The following is a 22,016-nucleotide window of genomic DNA, read 5'->3' on the forward strand; positions in this document are numbered from 1 at the left end:
CCCGCGGGGCTGCCCGCCGCCAGCATGCCGCTCGCGCAGCTGGCCGAGCCCTGGCCCAACATGGAGCTGGTGCAGCTGGACACGGAGGTGAGCGGGGTGGAGGGCGGCGACCCCAGGGGTCTCGCGGAACAAAGGAGCGCCCGGCCGGCCTGCTCCTTCCTTCCTTCCTTCCTTCCTTCCTTCCTTCTGCTCCTGCCCCGCTGCTCCGGCTGAGCCCCGCGGGGTTGGGAAGCGCTCCGGCGCGGCGAATCGCTCGGAGCTGCCGGCTGCGCTGCTTCCCTTCGGTTCCTCGGTACGAGCGGCGAATGCGAGCACGGCTCTGCGCTGGGGGCTTCCCGCTTCCCCCGGCCGCCGTCCTGCGTCTCTCCGCCGGATGCGTGCGCTTCGCTCTTAACGAGGCCCCCCCAGCCCAGGTGTGCGCTGCCCGCACCTCGCATTGCATCGCAGCCGCCGCGGAACGTCGGGACCTCTCGCAGCCTTTCCTCCGCTGTAGGGCAGCCGAGGTGCGCGCACAGACACAGCCCAGCTGCAGTTCGTGTGGGTTTCATCCTGCTTTGCTCACTTCTCGCTGCTCTCCCGTTTTAAACCGTCCCGTGCCTCTTACCCCTCCTATCACGCCTAGGTGTGTTACAATGGTTAATCGGTCAGATTCGCTTATTCCCACTTAAAATTGTCTCTTGAAGAAGCTCTGCTGGGAACAGAGGCCGGGTTGCCCAGCTGTCACAGCTGCCCAGGTGGGGGGGTGGGCGGCTGCGCCCTGTGCTGTGTACTCAGCTCCACTTGGGGTGTGGGGATGTGCCTGGGCCCTGCAGGGACCGGGTCATGGTCCTGAGGCCATAATGTGCTCAGGGAAAGTTGGGTGTGCTGGGGGGGGGAGAGCTGGAGTTTAGTTGTGATTTGAAAAACAAACTCGGAGCGGGAGGAAACTAATGCTGGTGCCTGGGGCGATAGATGCCAAGGGCAGGATCAGTGTGTCACTTAATCCTGGAGCTCCGGGTGCTGGGTAGCAGCTGTGCCAACACCACAACCTCTCCCCTGGCTGGAATTGGCCACGGGGCGCTGCGTTCATCAGCCGGAGTCCCTCCGAAGGATCGTGGCAGCAGCGAGGGCTGCTCTCCCCGTTGGATTAGTCATGGATGTGTAATGTGTAAACTGCAGCCGCAGGCTGACTTCCCCCAGCTCACCTTGGTCGGGCTGGAGGTCGGCGGCGGGGTCGGGAACGGCGTGCCAGTGCTGGCAGGCACCTCATATCTCAGTGCTGTGCCAGGTGGGACGGCAGCAGCTCCGCTCCCTCGGGCTTCAGGTGGGCGGTGCTCTCGGCAGCACGGGCAGAAGTTCTGCACCTCTGGGCCCGGCTGCCGGCACCCGGAACCGACGCGACCTGTGAATGGCAGAGAGGAACTTGGTGGGAGTTTTGCGCGCTGCGAGGTTCTGTTTGCCAGGGGCAGAAAGGTTTACCTTCTGCGGGGCAGGGTGGCACCAAAGAGAGACCGAAGAGACTTTTCTGGAATGCGTTATGTAAATCGCCTGGGATCGTTGCCATTGAGGTGTAAAGCCGGCTTCCTCCAACCTTTGCTTTCTGAGTCACGGAGCAGAGGTGCTGGCACTGTGCTGCGGAGGCACCCAACCCAGTGTGTCAGACTGGGGGTTTTTCCACTGCTCTCCAGGAGCAGCTGCTGAGCGCTGGTCACAGCCAGCAGCCACTGTCCCAGAGCTGTGCTGGGAAAGCAGTGGGAGAGTGAGCCGTCCTGGGGACTGAGCTCACTTCATCGTGCTCCCTTCTTCTGTTTATGAGGATGAATAGTGATAGGACAAGGGGAATGGTTTTAAACTGAGACAGGGGAGTTTAAAGTTGGATATTAGAAGGAAGTTTTTCATCAGAGGGTGGTGAGGCACTGGAACAGGTTGCCCAAGGAGGTTGTGGATGCCTCATCCCTGCAGGCATCCAAGGCCAGTCTGGATGTGGCTCTGGGCAGCCTGGTCTGCTGGTTGGTGACCTGCACACACAGCAGGGGGTTGGAACTGGATGAGCACTGTGGTTCTTTTCAATCCAGGCCATTCTATGATTTCATTCATTTCATTTATTTTATTTTTTTTCCCTGCTCTTTCTTCTGCCCGTTTGGAATATTGCTTATGTGTTACGAAAAACCCGTGTGGGGCAGAGCACCAGTGGTGGAGCTGAATGACTGCATCGCTGTAGCGATGGGAGCTGCCATCACGGCTGTGCCTTTGAACTCTTGTCGTGTTACAAACACAGAGCAATGCAGCTGACGTGGGATTACGACAAACCCAACCATTTCAAGCTAATTATTTTTTCCTGTGTATATGCATCTGCTCATCCCTTTTTGAGCAGAAGCTATTCACGAGTAACTGTCTTCTTCTGTGTGCACCTTAGCTGAAAAATGAAGACAGCGATGATCAAAGATAGGGGACTTCTGTCCGTGATGCACTTTGAGCTCTGACTCCCTGTGTGTGAGGAATTCTGGAGGGAAGGGCTGGAGATGTTTGTTTTTGCAGTTACGTCCTTTCTCCGGCGCTGCGGGGCGGTGTTTGCTGGCAGCACTGATAGCAGCACACGGCCATGTGGTGCTGCCCGCCCTGACACTTGTCCTCATTATGTGTCAGAGCAGCGGTGCCCTGTTCTGTAAGTTGCTCCTCCCCATGCTTCAGATTACGTGGAATTAAAGGGATTTAAAATGCAAGATGTCCTAAGAGAAATATCTCCAAGTTCAGCCATGCTGGCGGTTACACAACTGAGTGCACTTCCTTTTAGTGCACTCCTCTGCTGCCTCTAAGAAAAGTTCTGAGAGCAGTGTGTGGAGCAGCACTTTGTGTCCCCTCCTCACATGTGGAGCTGTTCCTTGAGCACTGTGCCCTGCTGCCAGGCTGCTCTTCCATCCTGGGTACTCCCAAGTGGCTCTCGGATCCCATATGAGAACATAAAGGCTCTGCTTTTTCTCGGGGTAGAAGGAAAGCCCTTGGCTCCAAACTGCAATTCTCACCAATCTGCCCAACGTCAGCTGGAGAACATGGTGGTCACATTAGGACTTTATCTCTAGGAGCATCGCTCTGCTGACACGTGGATCTGCTCCCAGCTGTGTGCCATGCACTGCTCTGTCTGGCACAGAGGTTCTGCTCCTCGTGGGACTCGAGCTGCTTTGGACATAAAAGCCCTCCCAGCGCTATGGTTTTGATTAGCAGTGACTTAATAATTGTTGATGGGTGACATCTGAGCCAGTAAACACAAGCGTGTTTCCAAGTCTGGCTATCTTCAGCTCTTCATGGAGGATATACATAAACACAAAATCTTGATTCACTCCTTAGCTATTCTCTGTGCTGATGCACCAATAGCTCCATGTAAACACTGGGGCTCTACTCCTCTGAGCCTCCGCAGCAGCGCTGTCCCTTCACGCCGGTTGTCAGCCACAAGCACTCGTGCTCCTAGGGCAGATGTCAGGTTGATGTCCCATTGCTTCTCCAGGAAAGGAGTGTTATCAGCTGTGATATAGTAATAAATAACCACTAAAATCTCCCGTTAAAATCGGTGTAGAGCAAAATGGCCGCGAGTCTGCAAACCGCTCTCTGGCACTGCTTTGCTCTCCCTGCCTCATCCTTTGCTGCATCTTTTGGATGTGTGGAGAGTGCTCCATACCCCATCTGAAAGTGGCATCCCTAGTCTGTCCTGTTTGGAATGCTCTTAGAGGCAGTGCCAGTGCCTGGTGTGTGCTAACAGCGGGTTCTCTTCCTTTGCAGAATGGGCAGGCTGCTCCAGAGGAAGGCGGGAACCCTCCGTGCAAGGTAAAGCCGCAGCAGGGCCAAGTCCTTCACCGTCACTCTGAGCTGCATGCAGTGTGTGCTGGCGGGTGAATGGGCTGAGGATGGCTATTTTAAAATCCTGTAAGCTGCTGCTTTGTAATCTGGATGAGTGCGTGCTGGAGCATGGGGGGCCGGAGTGGGGGAGGAGAGCAGGCAGACCCTCTTTTCCCCACCCCTTCGGTTATCCAAACTCACCTGGGCCATCCCAAAGCACTGCCGGGAAGCAGCATACTGGAATCGGACAGCAGCCAGAGCAGAGGGCTCAGGTGAGAATCGCTGGAGTGTTTCAGGCCGTTTCGGTGCCTCAAAAGCAGAAGCCCTTCAGAATTTCCTTCTCTGATGCACACATGCTGTAGCTATGGGGAGCAAAGCCGTGTGTTTGCTTTGGCTTGGGAGCCCTTGCTGCATGGACTGTCTGGAGCTTGTCCTGCTCCTCACAGCAAGCACCCTGGTCTGTTGTTCGTGCTGAGGGACCTGGAGAGTTATGGCAATGCTTTCCCAGTTGGTCACCGTTACACATTTAGTAAAGGAAATTTAAGCCGAATTCAATTGGCTGCTTCTCAGCTTGTTCTTTTCCAGAAACTTACACTGAACTTCCAGCGCTGTTGTTACATCTCAGCCACCTGTTCTGCCCTTCTGGGCTGGCTGATGGACTGGCACCCCATCACAGGAAAGCTGGATGAGCTCAGATCAACGACACTGTGCACTCCTCTCCCCTGAGATGATGGCTATATGGTTCCTCACCATTCCCACATCTCTGGCATGGAAGAGAATATCTGTCTCTTGTGGTTGGATTCCAGCTGGGCTTCTAAGGCTTGAGCGTTTGCCTCTTTGATCATCAAGTACTTGGCTGAACTGCCCTCCTGGTACTGTGGGTGCCAGCGTCCTGCTTTGCCCTCTGCTGAGTTGCTGCATCCGTGTGCTGTGCTGACAACACCATTTTCAGTCATTTTTAAATGCAGAGTCCTCCTGAAATAACCTCTGGTGCGTTTTCCAAGTTTGTACAAGGTGTACGTTCTACAGGCACGAAGACAAATGAAATCCCTGCTATAAACACATACCTTTCACTTAACTCTGGCACTCTGCACCAGCTCTGGCGCTCTGGATGGGGAAGCAAGCAGGCAGCAAACTCAGTATCTCTGTTTTTCTGCTTGCTTGGGAGCTGACGTCAGCAGCAGATTGTGGCACTGCCTCCTCTTACCTACAGCAAGGACTAAAGAAGGAGAAGAAAGCAGCAGCAAACACCTGAGGCTACGTGTTTGTGAGAGGAAAGCTGCTCAGGGTCTCTCCCATACCCGTCTGTTCTAGCTCTGCTGCTGCTGTTCTCGAGCTGGGGTGCAGGAGGCACTCCATGTTGGGTTTGTGCTTTCATCCTTTGGTGGCTCATTCTGTGATCTCTGCTAAAAATAACTAGAAGCAGCAACAGTGGAGATTCCTCAACGCCCACACGAAGTGCCATCCCTCCCTCTGTCCCTGTCAGTGGGATGCTGCCAGAAACAAAACCTTTATCTGCTTGGGCAAGAACCAGAGTAACATGAAGGAAATCCCAGGGTTCCTCAAAAGAGTTGGGAATTTGGCAGCTGGCAGCACAGGGCTCTGACACCTTCATCTTCTCCCTCCCATCCCACCTGTGGCTTTTGGGTATGAAGCACAGCAGAACGATTGCTGCAGATGAAGGGAGAGGAGGTCTGGGCTTGGCTGCCTGTGGTTTGGGAACAGCTGGGCAGCCCTCAGCCTCCTTCCAAAGACAGCTCAAGCATTTCACAACTCCTGGCTTCTATTCCTATGTGGATTCCCACCTTTCAAGAACAGCCGTGGTGCGCAAGTCCTTGCAAGCATTGTACCTCACTGTGTTTATCTGAGTATCTTGGAAATGCCTGCAAGATTCTGCAGGTCATGCAGAGCATTATCTGGAGTGACTGCCCCCCCCTCGCGTGGTCAGAGCCATCCCAGCAGCATTCCAGCAGAGCGGCACTGGGATTTCCAAGCCAAACCCTCACCTGACAACATCCTACATTGCTAATGCCTTGCTTATCTGGCTGTTCCCACTGTAAGAGTTTGCAGTCTGCCAGGCACTCCTGGCAGCATCCCTAGAACCGGATTACAGAATCACAGAATCACAGAACTGTAGGGGTTGGAAGGGACCTCCAGAGATCATCGAGTCCAACCCCCCTGCCAAAGCAGGTTCCCTACACCAGGTCGCACAGGTAGGCATCCAGGCAGGTCTTGAACATCTCCAGAGCAGGAGACTCCACCACCTCCCTGGGCAGCCTGTTCCAGTGCTCCGTCACCTCACCGTAAAGAAGTTCTTGTGCACATTTGTGCGGAACTTCCTGTGCTGCAGTTTCCAGCCGTTTCCCCTCGTCCTGTCTCCACTCACCACTGAAAAAAGTCTGGCCTCGCCATTCTGCCCCCCACACCTTAGATATTTATAGACCTGGATCAGGTCCCCTCTCAGTCTTCTTTTCTCAAGGCTGAACAGACCCAGTTCACTCAGCCTTTCCTCATAGCAGAGATGCTCCAGGCCCTTCACCATCTTCGTGGCCCTCCGCTGGACTCTTTCCAAGAGATCCTTGTCTTTTTTGTACTGGGGAGCCCAGAACTGGACACAGTACTCCAGATGAGGTCTTACCAGGGCAGAGTAGAGGGGGAGGATCACCTCCTTCGACCTGCTGGACACGCTCTTTTTAATGCACCCCAGTAAGCCATTGGCCCTCTTGGCCACAAGGGCACACTGCTGGCTCATGGCCAACCTGTCATCCAGCAGGACACCCAGGTCCCTCTCCGCAGAGCTCCCCTCCAGCAGGTCATCCCCCAACCTGTACTGGTGCATGGAATTATTCCTCCCCAGATGCAAGACTCTACACTTGCTTTTGTTAAACCTCATCCGGTTTTTTTCTGCCCAGCTCTCCAGCCTATCCAGGTCTTGCTGAATGGCAACACAGCCCTCAGGCGTGTCAGCCAATCCTCCCAACTTCGTATCATCAGCAAAGTTGTTGGATTGCTGATCCAACCGCATTGAGCAGGAGAACTTTGGACAAGATGGGTGCAAGTGTGTCTGCTTTTGCTTTTCTCCCTGTTGATGGTGGTGTTCAAACAATTTGGCACTGGCTTTCAGCCATCAGCAGTGCCCTTGATACACTTTCAGTGCAACTTCCCCAGCGCAGCAGAAGGTCTCTTGCTTTGCTCCCACAGCTGCTCTGTGCCAGGGACTAATTGCCAGCGCCGTGCGCTGCTCTCCAGGGACCAAACCTCATTCTCTCTTATGTTCTCTAGATTTAATTGTCAGGTAGGCTGAAGATCGGTCCTTGTTCAGCTGCGAATGGCAACAGAGGACTCAAATTGAGTGGAAAAACAGAACCTGTCGTCATTGGGGTTTTACAGCCAGCTTTGCTGAGGGGTGAGCACGTTCTCCCCGAAGGTGCTGAGTGTGAGGAATTGTACATGAAAGTACAGCACCCAATTAGTGAAATCACTTCATAATGAAGAGCAGAGGAGTGGATTTACAGCACTGAGTGTGCCCACTCTCTGGAGGTAACGCTGGGAGCACTGAGCAGTTTGTTCTTGGGTGATAATCACAGCGCGCAGTGAAACCTGGGGAGGTGAATGAGTAACCTCTTCCAGCTCTGCTTTATGCCATAAAAGAGACCTTTGAGACAGGAGCAGGGAGCTGCTGTCATGCCAAGCATGAGGCGCTCCATCGCAGCGCAGTGCATTGGTGCTTGGTCACAGCTGTGCTCTCCAGCAGCCCGCTCTGCCCAGCTGTGCGCTCAGCACCGCAGGGACCTCCAGCTGGAGGCTGAGCACCAACAGGAGGGCGGCGGAGGGATCCTCACACAGAATGCGGCTCCGATCGCAGCCTCTTCACGAGAAGCTTTTAAAACAAACAAACGGAGCACTCTTCTTTGAAGCAGCGACCTGCTGTGTTTGCACAGCTGCTGCAGTTTTCTGCAAGAGTCAGAAAGCTGCTGAGTGTGGGAAGAGACAGGTATCTCAGCAAAGGCATCCTCTGCCCAGTGCCCCTCCTTGTTCCTTCCAGCTGCGTAGCAAAGTGTGCTCTTGCTGGTTGCGTCCCTGAGCCCTGGGTGCAGAACAGCACAGCCTGCCTGCAAACCCTCCTGGCCCGGCTGCAGGGATTGCATCTTTCCATGTGTAGTCTTTCAGCCTGGCAGTGGCGGAGCTCTGGGCCGAGCTGGCTGCTCTGTGATGCCAGCTGAAGTCATCGCGTGGTTTTGTTTTCAGTGCAGTGCCCAACAGCTCTTTGTGCTCAGCGGGGCAGGCGATGGTTAACAGCAAGTGTCTGAGCTCCTTAAAAACACAGCAACGAAATGCCTGCTTGAGAAGCAGAGCCTCTCTGATAAGTTGCAGGCTCTAATGAATAATTGAAGAGGGGTCATTTTGCAGGAGTGCATGTGAGGAAGGCAGGTCTGGGAATGGCCCTCCCGCACATTGATATCTGACCGATCAGAACTCTGCTCTGCTTTCTCCTCTTCCATTTCCAATCCACCTCATTGATTAATAGAAATTGCCGCAAGGTCCATCTCCCAGAAGCCTCTTTCACTGGCAAAAAAAACCAACTACACAAAACCTCTTTTGCCATATGGAGGAAACCTGTGTCATCCATCTGCCCACCAAAGTTCAAAGGAATGAGCTTTGTGCCGTGTGGGAAAAGTCCTCACCTTCAGGTACCAAAAATGAGAGCGCTTGTCCCTTGTTTGTACTTGAAAGCAGCACAGCTTCTAACACAGGTCTGGGAACACTGAACTGGCTGAACGGAATTTTTTTGTGCTCCATAAGCGCTCTGAGATGGGGTGCTATCGATTTCCTTGCTGCACTGCTCTGGCTGGGCTGGTTGCAGTGTGCTGGGTGTGTGCACACAGGGAGGTGCGCTGAGCCAGGTTGGCTCTGTGCTGGGTGTGTGGGGCTGCTGCTGCTGCGTGCGAGCAGAGCGATGCTTGGTGCTCTGCAAGCACAGGGGGGAAAAGAAGCTGCCTAAGAGACAGTCTGAAAATGTGCTGTCTTCTTGCACATCTTGCAAGTAGAAAGCTCCTCACAGCCTGCGTGGTGGGAGGAGTGTGGAATTCCTGCATCAATGTGATAGAATAGTTTCCACATCCCATGACAGCTCCAGGGGCAGCAAACAGCTCGTGGTGAAAGCAGTGCTGTGTTCTCAGATTCAGCCAGAAAGAGCCTGCGTGTTTTGTGTGAGGGCAGCGTGGCTGCGCAGCGCGCTCAGGTCGTGCCTCAGTGCTGGTTCCTAAGGGTAACGTTCTGCATTTAGAAAAATGTGGCAACAGGCCAATGTTTTGGTGCTCCTGCTCCAACGAGTCAAGAACCAGCTGAGCGGATGCATGGGGACGTTATAGAGCATGGCTTGCCTTGCCATGGCCAATTTCTACCTCTTCCTTTCTTCCACCTCAGGCTTTATCCCTCTATCAGTTCCTAACCCCCCATTTCGGGGCGCCGTCTGTTCCACAGATGGTTACAAAATGAGCCCTTCCTGCTTGTTCAGGACTTTGCAGAAGCTCCGAGTGCCACCTGCTGGAATGTGCCCAGCTGGCCCCGGGGAGCCCGCTGCCTTCCTCCCTCTGCATCCCGCAGTGGGACGTGGCAATGGGAGAGGACAGTGGCACAGCACAATGGCACAGGACAGCCTGTGCTGTACCCCTGGTACCTGCTGCCCACTGCCCTGCCAGAGGTCCCACACTGTTCCTGCTGCTCCTCTCGTTGCCCAGGAGCACCAACATCTATTTGTGTCCTCCAGGATTCTGCAGCATTTCCTTCCTGTTACTTCTCCCTCCACCTCCACAGAAGGAGGTGTGGATCATTTTCTGGCATACAAAAGAAGTGAACTTTTGCTGTGCTAAAAGAAAGCACCCACTAAAAAAAAAAAAAAAAACACAACAACAACAACAACAACAAAAACACGGGTGGAACTGCTCCTTCTGAACACCAAACAGGGTAAAAGTGGACTGTTTAGCTAATGTGTTAAGGTGACAAATACAATCCCAAACACCAGGGCTCCTGATGTGACACTGGGGGACGTGGTCAGTGGGCATGGCGGTGATGGCTTGATGGATACTAGGGGTCTTTTCCAACCTCAGTGATTCTGTGATTCTAAGAGAAGAGGTCTTAGGCAGAAGGGTTTTAGACCTGCTTGTGGTTTCAAATTGTTGTTGCTGCTTAGAGCAATAGGAGGTGCAGGGTTGATATGATGGCTGTGCTGCACAGGGCACGGTGTGGGCATGTGGTGACATTCCACTGCTCCCAGCAGGGCTTGGAGCAGCTGCAGGAATGCTGGGAAGTGTTGGGGTGCAGCATCCTGTGCAGGAAACCAGCATCACCCCCCTGAAGAGCTGATAGATAGTAAGACAGTGAGCTGCTTGTGAACAACTTGTTGCTTCCTTTTGCATCAAAATGGCTTCTGCCTCGAGGGCTGAGTGTGTTTGTGGCCACATTCCTTCTGTTGGTGCCTCCTCAGCCCCTGGCAGCCCTGGCAGCCTGTGCCCAGTGCTGACTGTGGGCAGGGACAGCCCTTGGCTTGCAGCAGGGATGGTTGCCTGGTGGGTTCCTAGGGCAGGGAATGTACCTGACTGCTCCCAGAGAGCTCCTGGGGGCACCCACCAGAGAAGCAGAGGCAAACGGACGTGGTTCTGCTCAGTTCTTTGGTTGCGCACAACAGCAGCCATCAGCCTTGTCCAAATAAAGTTTGTGCATGAGGGAAGGCAGTGGCTGGTGAGGTTTCTTCGCTTTGTAAGTTCCCCTTTTTGAGAACTACCACTTTAAAAGAAAAACAACAAAAAAACAGTTCCAGACAGAGGTCCCACTGCTTCTTTAGTCTTCACAGCAGCAAAAAGTGCATTTCTTTCCTGTGCACCTCCTACTTCCCGTTTGCCCCAAGCTCTGCAGTGGGAGCACCACGTACCTGATATGGAATAAGGTTTACAAGCAGCTGAGATCTCCCCAGAGGTCAAACTCAGATCTTCTGGAAGTGTGATATGGGAAGGCTGGTTCAGCCTGGCTTTCTCCTGCCCGTCGCGTGTTCTTGTGCTGTACTGCATGCTCCTGTGAATACATGGCAGTGATACTGGTGAAGCAGCTGGGTAACTTTAGAAGCCATATACGGCATCTACTTTGCATAGATGAAATGCAGATGGCCTCTTGAAGGGAGCTAGGAGTAAGCACATGGCTTGCTTTTTTCCTTACAAGCAGACACTGGAAGAGGATTGGCTCAGAGCCGTAGGACCGAAGCCCTCCTGCAGCCCCTCCAGGGCCTGTGGCTGTGCTGCCCCACATGAGCATTCCCAGTTCCCATCTCCTCACCTCCTTTCTGTGTCAAGATATCTCCATGTCAGAGAGCAGTGTCATGGTGCAGGAGCTGACCCCAAGCCAGCAGGCAGCATTGCGCAATACTCACCAGATGTCAGTGTGCTGGGCTCACATGGGGCCTCACAGCACTTTCTAAAAGCCCTGATGCAGCAGGATGCAGGTGGCCGAGCTGAGACTCCAGCGTGGGGCAGAGGCAGAAAACAGCTCCTTCTGACCCGTTTCCTGGAGAGCTGCAATCCAGCACTGGGGGACTGATGCTGGAAACAGCGTTTGTGGCGCTCAGAAGAAGAGCAGTGTAACTTTAGGGCTGAAGGGGCTCAGCTGCTATATGCTGCCTCACGTTGCTCTGTCTGTGACGTGGGACCACAGTACGTGTCCTCTTGGAAAGCCTGCTGAGATTTGCTGGTGGAAAGAGCCATGACAGAGCACCCAGAAGTCATCTGGTGTTCGTGTTGAGTTGATGGTGCTGTGCAGCCATCACCACACAGTGCAATTTCCCCACATGAAACCGCAGTTTCCTTTCAGCAAAACTCCCAAAATACATCCCAGTGACGTAACTACTACTTGGGGTTCTTGTGGCAGTCTGGGCGCTGCAGAGAGCTCTGGGTTCAGAAGCCAGCTTGCAAACTATGGGAGAATAGCAGCCTAAAGCACTGGAGATGTTGAGGCTCCTCTTCCGCACCAAGCCAAGGATCCAGGAGGCAAGTGTCTAGCTGTAAGGTATCTGCTGTGCACAGCCCGGCGCTGTCTGCTCTGCAGGATGCAGGGAGGATTGGGGAACCTCCTGCTCTCAGAGGGCCGGCCCTGATCCTGTCTGCATTAACGACTTCTTTCTCGCAAAAGGCATTTCTGATGGTAAAGCTGCTTTCCTAGAAGTCTTTCCTAGGTGCTGCCAAAATTTGGGGACCGGAGCATGTGCGAAGCAACAGAAATTACAACAGCTTCTGGTTAGTTGTTGATGAATAGGAAGCGAAATGCCAGAAGCATAATCTGCTTTTAGCTTTTGCATTTTTTTTTCTTGCATTTCGATGTGACTGTCTCAACCATCAAAGTGACAGAACGCGAGCAAAAACAAACCTGTCTCTTGGCTTCTGGTTCGCAAAAGCTTTCCTCAAAAAGGAGAAAGCAGGAAGGAGGACTTGGATTTTGTATTTGAAGCGGCACGTGCCCCCAGCCCTGGCATGGGATGAGCCATCTGTGCCGAGAAGTTCACCAGAAGTCATCTCCTGCACCCACTTCTGCAACTTGCTGTGCTCAGAGCTGCCAGGCACGCATGGCTGCGCTTTTCTTTTCCAGGAGCGTGGAGGTGATTTCCCCAGCGTGCAGGAATTTGCAAGATGGCCTCCCCTGGGGCTGCGGGCAGGAGATGGCTGCTGTTGTGCTGATGGGGTTGGACCACAGGACCTGCGCTTGTGCAATGGGTTCATGCCTGGCGGAAGGTGTCGGGGTGGGACAGCCCTTCCTCACACCCCCAGGGAGATGCAGCGAGGGAGGAAGGGGAAGAGGTGAACAAAGGGCCCCTCTGATGTGATACAGTCCTTCCGGACTTGAAATCTGTCAGTTCTGAGCGCCGATCTGCAGCTTTGCCGCACCTCCTTTCCCTTGGGGTTCACCTTTCCTCTCCCCACTTGTGCTCCTGTGCTGCTTTCTGACTTGCTGGAAGAGCAGCAGGAGCTCAGGACTCTCCTGCACAGACCTGTGGGCTGAAGGCTTGCACCCTGGGGGAAACATTGCAAATATGTTTGGATTATTCTGATCTGATTTTTTTTGAGTGTTTTTTTCTATCTGAGCTTCAGCTCATTCTCTCAAAACCAAACCAAAGAGCACCCGTGTGATAGCATATCTACGTGTACTCATAAAAACATAGCAGGCTTCAGGATCTAAGCTCTGTCCATCCAAACCTTCTTCCCTGTCTGAGTTCCTCCGAGGAGAAAGAGCCGTATCCGAGCTGAGAAGCACTTATTTTTTAAACTCCCTTTAAACTTTCCTTAGTCTCACCGTAAGGTTTTGTAGCATTGCATCTGGTCCCAAAGTGTACACCAATATCTCTGCTGCTGCTCAGGCCTGCATTGGTCTTGCCCTGCCCTGCCCTGGAGGGGTGCAATGAGGTTCAGTGTTTGGACATGTTCCTACAGCTGCTTCAGGAGTGCTGGGCCTCCCTCTTTCGCAGCAGTGCTTTGGATCACGGGGAGCACGGATCCCATTGCCAGCACCGTGCGTCCTTCTCCACTGCCTGTCGGAGTCTGTCCAAGGCTCCAACAGCAGCTGGCTCCTCCTGCTCTCCTGGAACCACCACCAGATCAGGGCATGCAGTGGGACGTGACCAGGGGCTGCAAGCAGCTCGCCCACTGCCTGAGCGAGTTTGCTGGGAAAGCTTTAGCAGAGTATTGCAGACCCTTTGTGCTGACACTTATTTATTGTTCTGCAGGCAAAGTCAGACATCACTTGGGTAGAGAAAGATCTGGTGGACCCTGCAGACAAGGTAAGAGAGCCTCTGGGAGAGTGGTGCACTTAATGGCATTTGTCCTGTGGTAGCATGTATGAGGGGGAATTGTTGCTTGCAGGGACCCCAGCACCATGCCTGCCTTGCAGATTTACCTGCAGACCTGTCTCCGCTCAGTGGAAGTGCTCATGGAGTAAGCGGTGCTTAGTCACTTGCTCATGTGACATTCCAGACTTGACTTCATCCTCCTCCTCCTTCCTGCCCACACCAAACCCCTTTATGTGCTGTTGTTCTTGTCTCCTGCCACATTCTGATCTTGTTGGCTTGCAGGGCTCTGCTGTTGAGCTGTGTGGGCACAAGGTGGCTTCTTCAGGGAGCTGAGTGGTGGTAACTCAACACTTAACGTTGTGGTGGTCAGAACAAAATTCATCAGATCTAAATAGCTCCAGGCGCATCTGCAGAGAGCTGTTACTGCAGCTCCTGTGGTGATGCTCATCTGCATCCCTGCAGAGCAAAGGAGGTCAGAATGAGCTGAGGCTCTGGAGAGAACGGTGGAGCGACTGTGCAGTGCTGTCCCATGCTGCTCTGTGCTCCCAGCCCCTTGCTTTGGGATCATCACCAAGTGCTGAGGCTCTCCCTGCAGAGCTGGCACCGGCTGGCTTGCTGGCGTTCAGTCATTTGATTCTTTCATTACTGGTTATCAAAGAGCATGGTACAGGGGTGGAAGAGGCAGGACTGTCATAAATGGGCTCTCTGAGTCCCCTTGTCAGACTGTGTTCTGCAGAAATTCAGAAGTCAACACCAGCACAGGGTTATTTCTAGTTGCAAAGATGCGTGGGCGTCACTGTACCCATCTCAAGGGCTTTCTTTCTGACCTACACTCAGAGGGTGCTGCTGCATTAGACATCAGTCCAGACTCCATGAAAAGGTCAAAGGAAAATATGGGTTTGGAGGGGGAATGAAGCAAAAAGGATTGGGTTTGAAATAAAAATGAAGGGGTAGGTGTAAACCCCGATGGTGGCAGAAGGTTGGTGATAGGACCAGAGGGAATGGTTTCAAGCTACGGCAGGGGAGATTCAGGCTGGACATTAGGGAGTATTACTTTTCAGAAAGGGTGGTCAGGCACTGGAATGGACTGCCCATGGAGGTGGTGGAGTCACCGAGCCTGGGGGTGTTCAAGGAAAGGCTGGATGTTGTGTTGAGGGACATGGTTTAGTGGGAGCTATTGGGAATAGGTGAACGGTTGGACTGGATGAGCTTTTAGGTCTTTTCCAACCTTGGTGATTCTATGATTCTATGATTCTAAGGTTCACCATGGAATTGGCACCCACCACATCTCACTGAGGGTGACCATCATCCCTGTGGGAGAGCCAACAGAAGTGCTGCCAGACTTCTGCGTGGGGGTTCATTCATCTTTCTCTTCCTTTTAAAAGAGACAGAGGCTTATCAGCATATTCTCCTGTTGTGGAAATACCCACAATGTGAGCATGGCACATGGTGCTAGATGGAAGTCAGACTTTGACCTACACCATGCACGTTTTCAGATGCTGTCATTTCACATGCTGTCAGAGAGCATCTTTTCTGAGCCAGGGAAGGGAAATCGAATGTGAACACGGAGCTGTGAGATTTTTTTTGAAAGCAAAACAGCAACAACAAAAAAAAGCCCCAACCACAAGTGCCGTCAAGGAGCATGAACCTGCCTCCGTGTGACCAAATAGCTCATCTCCGCTACACGTCTGCCAGCGGGCTTTAATCACCCGCATCTCCTCCAGCGTGGCGGTGTGTTGGTGTCTGTGTGCCCATGCCAGAGCCTCCCCAGCTCCAGGGGCTCCCCGAGGTGGTCACTGGGACCCTGCAATGTTGAGCGGGATGGGAGAATGGAGAGGGACCCCAAGCTGCCCCGCATCTGCGCCTTCCTCACACTGTGGCTGCACAGGAAGCACCGAGCAAAGCCCTGCAGCCTGCAGCTGCCAGCCCCCAGCCCGCTCCCCAGCCCGGTCAGTATGTAGGTTGTGTTGCCTGCTGCTCATCCTGGTGGGTCAATGCTTTAGATGAATGTTCTGGTTTGCTTTTGTCTTTGTGCCTTGTGGGGTGGTTTGCTTTGTGGTGCCGTTGTAAGAAACTCATCGTGGTGCAGTGAAGGCTCAGTGGCACGTGGGGGCTGTTGTGCTGGAGATGTGTGGTGGTGTAGGACTTGGTCTCAGAGCTGCAGGTTGGGCTGCGGAGACCCTTTGCAGCTCAACACGATGGGTCTTGCCATTGGCCAAGGCAAAGAGTTCCCACAGCTGTGGTATGAGGAGGTGTCTTGGAGGTAGACATAGTGTTCATTTTGAATGTTCCTCTCTGCAAAAGTGTGTGAAGCTGCAGGGTGAAATACGTGGCAGCGACATGTAGGTTTGTTTTCTCTCTTGAGTTTTCATGAAGATGGCAGGAGGGAGGGAAGGAGCCCAGCAGCCTGCAGACAGCCCTGTTGTGACACAGCCAGCCTGCAGGGTGTTTGTTTTACTGTGCCTAACGGTTCATGTAATCTCACACAGCCCACATTGGCACCTGGAGGCCATGGAGACCTATAGGCCAACTGTTGGCTGGAGTTGGGAAGCTGTTCCTGACCAACAGCTGTTCGCCGTGGGCAGAGCCTCCAAACAAAACTGGAGGTGTAAGATGGTTGAATGAAGCTGAGAGATCACATGGAATGTGAGACCTTGTTGTCATAGAGGTTGTAATATCTTCCCTTGCTGTGCTCACTGAGATTTGCTTAGTGGGCATGGAGGGGATGAGTTGATGGTTGGACACGATGATCTTAGAGGTCTTTTCCAACGTTTATGGTTCTACAAGTGGGGATGGGGGGAGTGGCTTGACACTTTGACTAGATGATCTTAGAGGTCCTTTCCAACCTTCGATGGCTCCATGATTCTGTGACACAGGGGGAGCTTCTGTCTCATCACCCTCTCCATGCGCTCAGACTGCATTGTGCATGGGTCTCTCTGCCAGATCTGAGTATCTGGATGTCGCAGGATCCCAAGAGAGCAAAGCTACCAACAGACACGGAGCAAAGCCCTACCTTGTGTAGTGAAAAGCCAAGCACAGGAGTGGGAAAGGAAGGGTGCTCAATGTTGTGCTGCAGGCAACAACCACATCCGTGTGCTCTGTGAGGAGGAGCGAGGGTGGGAGCTCAGTGTGTGCGGGAGGCAGAGTCTGCAGCTCAGTTCCTGTTGTTTTCTAAAAGCTTTGATTAGGTGGGTTCCGGAGTGAGTATCTGAGTAGCTCTGGAAAACAAGCTCTGATTTTCCCCCTGCTTGGCAAGGGGGAAATCTAACTAGTAACTAGTAAAAGAATGTGTTTTAAACAAAACATGTGCCAGAGACCTTGGCTTCCCCTCAATCTTTCTGAAGGCTTGAGTCTGTTAAAAGCATCATCTGTATGTGCTGAAGATGCACCAAGGCTTATGTTGCAGAGTTGCTCAGATTGCCGAGCAGATGGGCTCCAACATGTCTGATTTTTGCCAGCCCTGGCCATGTTTTGACAACACCACCATATTTTTGTGTTGTGGGATTTTTAGTGGCATAAACACTCCTGTTTTTGCCACCAGTGCCTTAAAAAGGAAGGTGCTTTCAAGCACTCATCTAAAATGCAGGACAAAAGAATGCAACACCTCTGGTGCTGGGGAGAGTGTAGGGTTGTAATGGTGCTGCCTGGTGGAAGCCCACTGGGGGCTGCTTTGTTCCGGATGTTGAAGCCAGCAGATAGATGTGACCAGCCCTTATGGCTCTCTCAGATGTGGTTCCTGTGAGTCTGAAGCTGCAATCCTTCTTCCTTGACTCAATTAGACCTTTTTCTCCTTGTTTAGTATATTCACAGCCAACCGTGTCTCCTCTTTTCCAGGGCGAGGGTGTTGTGAAGGAAATCAACATCACGCACCATGTGAAGGAGGGCTCTGAGAAGGCTGACCCTTCTCAGTTTGAGCTTCTGAAGGTTCTGGGACAGGGCTCTTTTGGCAAGGTGAGCTCAATCCTTCCTGTGTGTCACGCAGATAAGTGGTGTTGAAAGAAGAGCTGACAAAGGGACTGTCCCCAGCATAACCTCATTCTTGATTCTCGCCGGATCGCAGACGGTGAGAATCTGATACGCTCACTTAGCAACTGGCCACTTCTAATTTGAAGGGCAGCTGTGGAAGTGCCTCTCATCAAAGTCTGTGTGTCAGCACTGCCTGGGGGTCTTTATGCAGCTGGTCAGGAGGAAAGAAGCGTGCAGTGCAGTGCTGTGTGGGGCACAGGGCTGGGGCATGCCTCTCATCTCACGGTGATGCTGTGTGCCAGGGACTGGGTTTGGCCCATTTGCTGTTTCCCTTCTGCGAAGGGGGAAGGAAGTAGCTTGTAATATGTATCTGTTTCAAAGTGCAAATAACCCAGGTCTCTTGCAGACCATCTGCTCTCATGTTAAAACTTCAACTTCACATCAGTCAGCCACCAGCACAGCAAGGGCTAGTGCAACAGTGGTGCTGTGCATGTGCAGCAACAGCTTTGTTGCAATGAATAGAGGATTTTGAAGCTGTCTAAAACCATGTGTTCTTCTGCCCCAGGTTTTCTTGGTGAGAAAAATAACACCACCAGACAGCAACCACCTCTATGCCATGAAAGTGCTCAAAAAGGCAACACTGAAAGGTAGGGGAGCCTTACTGCAGAGTCCTGTTGCTCCATTGGAAATTGCACTGGGAAAATGTCACCACCAGTCACTGCTGGCCCTGGGGTGATGGAGATTGGAAAGATCTGTCTCCAGCTGCTGATCCCAGAATGCTTAGGGTTAGGCGTGAGGCTGACATCAGGGCTCTTTACTTTCTCCAGCGTCTGAACTGTTCCTCTCTCTTTGCACAGTGCGTGATCGTGTAAGAACAAAGATAGAAAGGGACATCCTAGCTGATGTAAACCATCCCTTCGTGGTGAAGCTGCACTACGGTGAGTGCGGGGCTGGCTGGGACAGGAGTGCCTGCCAGTGTCCCCAGCAGGTTGTATGTCAGTCCATGTCCCTCAGTGGCTGTGCTGTGCTGTGCTGGAGCCTTCACAATCCCCTTAAGACAAATCCTTTCCTGGAAAGGCCTTTGGTCTTGTGTTCACCCTTGAATGGGGCACCAGGAGAAGTTTAAACATCAAATCCTTGGGATTAAAACATTACTTAGGGAGAAAGCAGAGTTAACTGGTCAAGTAAGAGCATGGCAGGATGCCATGAGGGCATCTCATCTGACTCTGAGGGAGTTGAGGACAGCTTCTGCCCCCAGTATATTGCTTGAGAAACAGCCCCTCCAGCAGGGCATCACTGGCTGAAAGGGAACAAATCCCACATAAAATGATGCTTTTCTGCAGCGCCAGGGGATTGCGTCCTTTTCAGTATCATGGCTGGGAGATCTGATCTACCTCAAATAGTTACCCTACTTGTATTTAACCTAGTAACAACTCAGGGCATTTACACAACTGAAGCCATTGGGATTTAAGTGATTAATGTCACACCATCAAGCTTTCCCCTCAGTGGAGGGGTCTGATTCCTGCTCTGGCTTGTGTTTCAGCATTCCAGACAGAGGGGAAGCTGTATCTCATCTTGGATTTCCTCCGAGGAGGTGACCTTTTCACTCGGCTTTCCAAAGAGGTGGGTATACTTTGGCATCTTGGTGGGTTGCTGAGGCTCTCAGTTTGTGTGTTAATTGCCTGGAGGAACAACTGACCCTCAGAAAGTCCTTGACAGAGTTGGAAGGAGCTTCCAACTTGCTGTCCAAAGGAGGGAATGTCAGGAGCCCTGTCCCCTGGCAAAGCCTGGGAAGCTTAGTTTTAAAATGGCACGAGTGAGCAACATGAGTGTGAAGGGTGTTGCTTGTCATGCTCCAAGGATTATAACCCCCGTCTCTTCCTGCAGGTCATGTTCACAGAGGAGGACGTGAAGTTTTACCTAGCAGAGCTTGCTCTGGGACTTGACCATTTGCACAGCCTGGGAATCATATACAGAGACCTCAAACCAGAGAAGTACGTGTGGTACGGGTCTGTGTTCAGTCCTCAGCCTGCAGTCAGAGCACAGCACAGCCTTCTTCCACAAAACAATGCCTTGGGCCAAGCAAATGGAAGGCAGCAGGGCAGATCAGTAAGGCTCTTGCTCCTCACACCAGCAGTTAGAGCCAGGAGCTCTGTGGAGGCAGCATGTGTGTACCATGTCTGAGCATTAATTCTCAGCCAGTGCTGGGCTCCAGCTTTAAGCAACTGAGAGCCTTCAGAGGAAAAAGGCCTCTGAGGAGACACAGCAGCTGCACGACTGGGTTGTTCCTACCTGAGACATGCGAGGGATCAAAGTTGATGTAATCTGTGTGGCTCATTGGTTCAATGTGAAGTTCAGTGTGTACAGAAGGGGGTTGCTTTACCCCATTTATGGTGATGGAGCTTGAAATACAGGGGTTGGAAGGATGGATACGTTCCTCCTCTGGAGTTCTGGAGCATCTCTGACCGCTCTGAGACACCCGCTGGTTCTCACCAGCCTTTCTTGCCACTAATAACTTGTATTTTTCTTCCTTGCTGTAGCATTCTCCTGGATGAAGAAGGACACATCAAACTCACAGGTGAGGTGCTCCATAAGAACCTTGGTTCTTGAAACATGGAGCTTCTCTCAGACCTCCCTGCTCTGGGCTGTTGTGAAGAGCAGGTGGGCACACACTGATGCTTTTTCTCTTTCGTAGATTTTGGCTTGAGTAAGGAGGCAATAGACCATGAAAAGAAAGCCTACTCCTTCTGCGGGACAGTGGAATATATGGCCCCAGAGGTTGTGAACCGTCAGGGCCACTCCCACAGCGCAGACTGGTGGTCCTATGGGGTGCTGATGGTGCGTAATTGGTGGGCTTGGAAACCTCAGCAGTTGCTCAGGGTGTAGCTATGAAATACCATTAGGTGACTCTGCATCCAGCAGAGGTGCTGGTGCCAGTGTTGGCCCTGGAGCAGGCTGTTGGTTGCTGTGCAGATCTGGTGCCACCATCTGGCAGCTGCTGGATCCAAGAGCTATGGCAGGAGCAGGCACTGCTGGAACACATCCCCATTACACTGTGATACAAAGCTCCCTTCTGAGAATGTGATGCCAGCTCTCTTTTTCTGGAGCCAGGCTTTTGATTGCTTGCAAGGCTTCTGCTAGCTGTGGAGAATTCCCAAATCAAGATGTAATGAGATCTGTGCAGTCCTCAGACTTGCTCGTATATGTGACCTCCCCTTGTTCTCTCTCCCTCCCAGTTTGAGATGCTCACTGGCTCACTGCCGTTCCAGGGGAAGGACCGCAAGGAAACGATGACCCTCATCCTTAAGTAAGAGGAGATTTGATGTGTGTACAGAGACGAGCCTGCTGCTCCTTCTCTAAGCATGCTGCAATTGGTATTCACAATGTAATGGGATTACTTGAAAGGTAGATTCGTATCAACACTCAGTTTGAAGGGTTCAGTACAAAATGCCAAACAGATTGTTGTACTTTCAGAGGTGGAGGTGCTGCTTGTGGGTTGGCTTCTTTATACCTATATGCAATTGATTGCATAACTTCTTCCCTAGAGCAAAACTGGGCATGCCTCAGTTCCTGAGCGCTGAGGCACAGAGCCTCCTGCGAGCCCTCTTCAAAAGGAACCCAGCCAACAGATTAGGTAAGGCATTTTTTGTTTCTGAATCCACCTGGTGCTGTAGCTGTGCCTCTCACATCGCAGTGGGTTGGCAGCATGCTGGCACTTGTGCTAAGTTAATAGGCTCTCTGTAATACCTGATTATGTTGCATGCTTTGTGATAGCCTTCGCTTTGTTGGTGATCCTGATTAAATATTAAGCACTCTGTGGGTGCATCTTTCAGGTTCTGGTCCAGATGGGGCAGAAGAGATAAAGCGTCATCCGTTCTACTCTACTATTGATTGGAATGTGAGTATCAAAAACACAAATGCAAATTTCACCCCATTTAGCACAGTGATGCAGCTCTGCTGACCGCAATGGTGACGCTTGCAGGCTGACCAGCTGTGGGAGTGCTACCAACCCATGTTTCCATCTTTCCTAATTATCCTTCCCGAAACTAAAGTGCTGTTTGTCATGCAAGTAACTGTTTCATACTGAGTTGTCTATGACCTCATCCTGGTTTGATCTCTCAGAATTAAGGTGCAGGTTTTAATTGGGTTTTGGCACAAGGATTGCCTTGCACAGAGTAGGAAAGGGCTCAGGGAGGCATTTCTGGCAAGGAGCTGCATTGTACTCCGCAGACTCTCTTTTTTTCTTCATTAATGTATGATATATGGTAGAAACTTACAGAATTTCTCCACCAACTGACCGAAAGGTACTCTCCTGGCCAGGAGGCCATCCCTCCCACTGCTGAGTTGCAGTCTCAACACTGTTTCTAGTGTTGTAAACTTTCTTCCCAGCCTCTCATTCCTAGCAGTTATTAGC

General features: G+C 52.2%; 2 protein-coding genes across 5 annotated transcripts in view; one reads left to right on the forward strand and one right to left on the reverse strand.

Annotated features, from left to right (window-relative positions):
• Positions 1 to 6: 6 nt before the first annotated feature.
• The window catches only part of LOC122160446 (ribosomal protein S6 kinase 2 alpha), a 28,765-nt gene continuing 6,755 nt past the window's right edge, over positions 7 to 22,016 (forward strand). Inside the window, exons 1-13 of one of the 4 annotated variants that reach the window (XM_042818931.1) lie at positions 7 to 87; positions 3,754 to 3,798; positions 13,574 to 13,627; positions 17,471 to 17,587; positions 18,168 to 18,249; positions 18,460 to 18,540; positions 19,146 to 19,225; positions 19,490 to 19,596; positions 20,143 to 20,180; positions 20,298 to 20,440; positions 20,839 to 20,909; positions 21,148 to 21,236; positions 21,436 to 21,500. In XM_042818931.1, the coding sequence (XP_042674865.1) occupies positions 25 to 87; positions 3,754 to 3,798; positions 13,574 to 13,627; positions 17,471 to 17,587; positions 18,168 to 18,249; positions 18,460 to 18,540; positions 19,146 to 19,225; positions 19,490 to 19,596; positions 20,143 to 20,180; positions 20,298 to 20,440; positions 20,839 to 20,909; positions 21,148 to 21,236; positions 21,436 to 21,500 (1,035 nt within the window). In that variant the 5' untranslated portion in view covers positions 7 to 24. Of the gene's footprint in view, positions 88 to 3,753; positions 3,799 to 11,732; positions 11,847 to 13,573; positions 13,628 to 17,470; positions 17,588 to 18,167; positions 18,250 to 18,459; positions 18,541 to 19,145; positions 19,226 to 19,489; positions 19,597 to 20,142; positions 20,181 to 20,297; positions 20,441 to 20,838; positions 20,910 to 21,147; positions 21,237 to 21,435; positions 21,501 to 22,016 lie in introns of those variants that run through there. The other 3 variants (XM_042818933.1, XM_042818932.1, XM_042818934.1) reach the window with 3 other exon arrangements.
• Positions 6,767 to 12,599, reverse strand: LOC122160447. Its single transcript, XM_042818935.1, has 2 exons — positions 11,234 to 12,599; positions 6,767 to 10,881 (listed from the first exon to the last, which is right to left on the reverse strand). The coding sequence occupies exon 2, from the start codon at positions 10,503 to 10,505 to the stop codon at positions 9,564 to 9,566; it is 942 nt and encodes a 313-aa protein (XP_042674869.1). The 5' UTR covers positions 10,506 to 10,881; positions 11,234 to 12,599; the 3' UTR covers positions 6,767 to 9,563.

The sequence above is a fragment of the Centrocercus urophasianus genome, unplaced genomic scaffold (assembly GCF_019232065.1).
Source record: "Centrocercus urophasianus isolate 14NV4802_14NV808 unplaced genomic scaffold, USGS_Curo_1.0 seq_170, whole genome shotgun sequence".
NCBI classification, from domain to species: Eukaryota; Metazoa; Chordata; class Aves; order Galliformes; family Phasianidae; genus Centrocercus; species Centrocercus urophasianus.

Bases quoted from the DNA above. Each gene is read 5' to 3' on its own strand.
- LOC122160447 (XM_042818935.1), bottom strand. From the start codon at position 10,505: ATGGCTGCTGTTGTGCGCAACCAAAGAACTGAGCAGAACCACGTCCGT.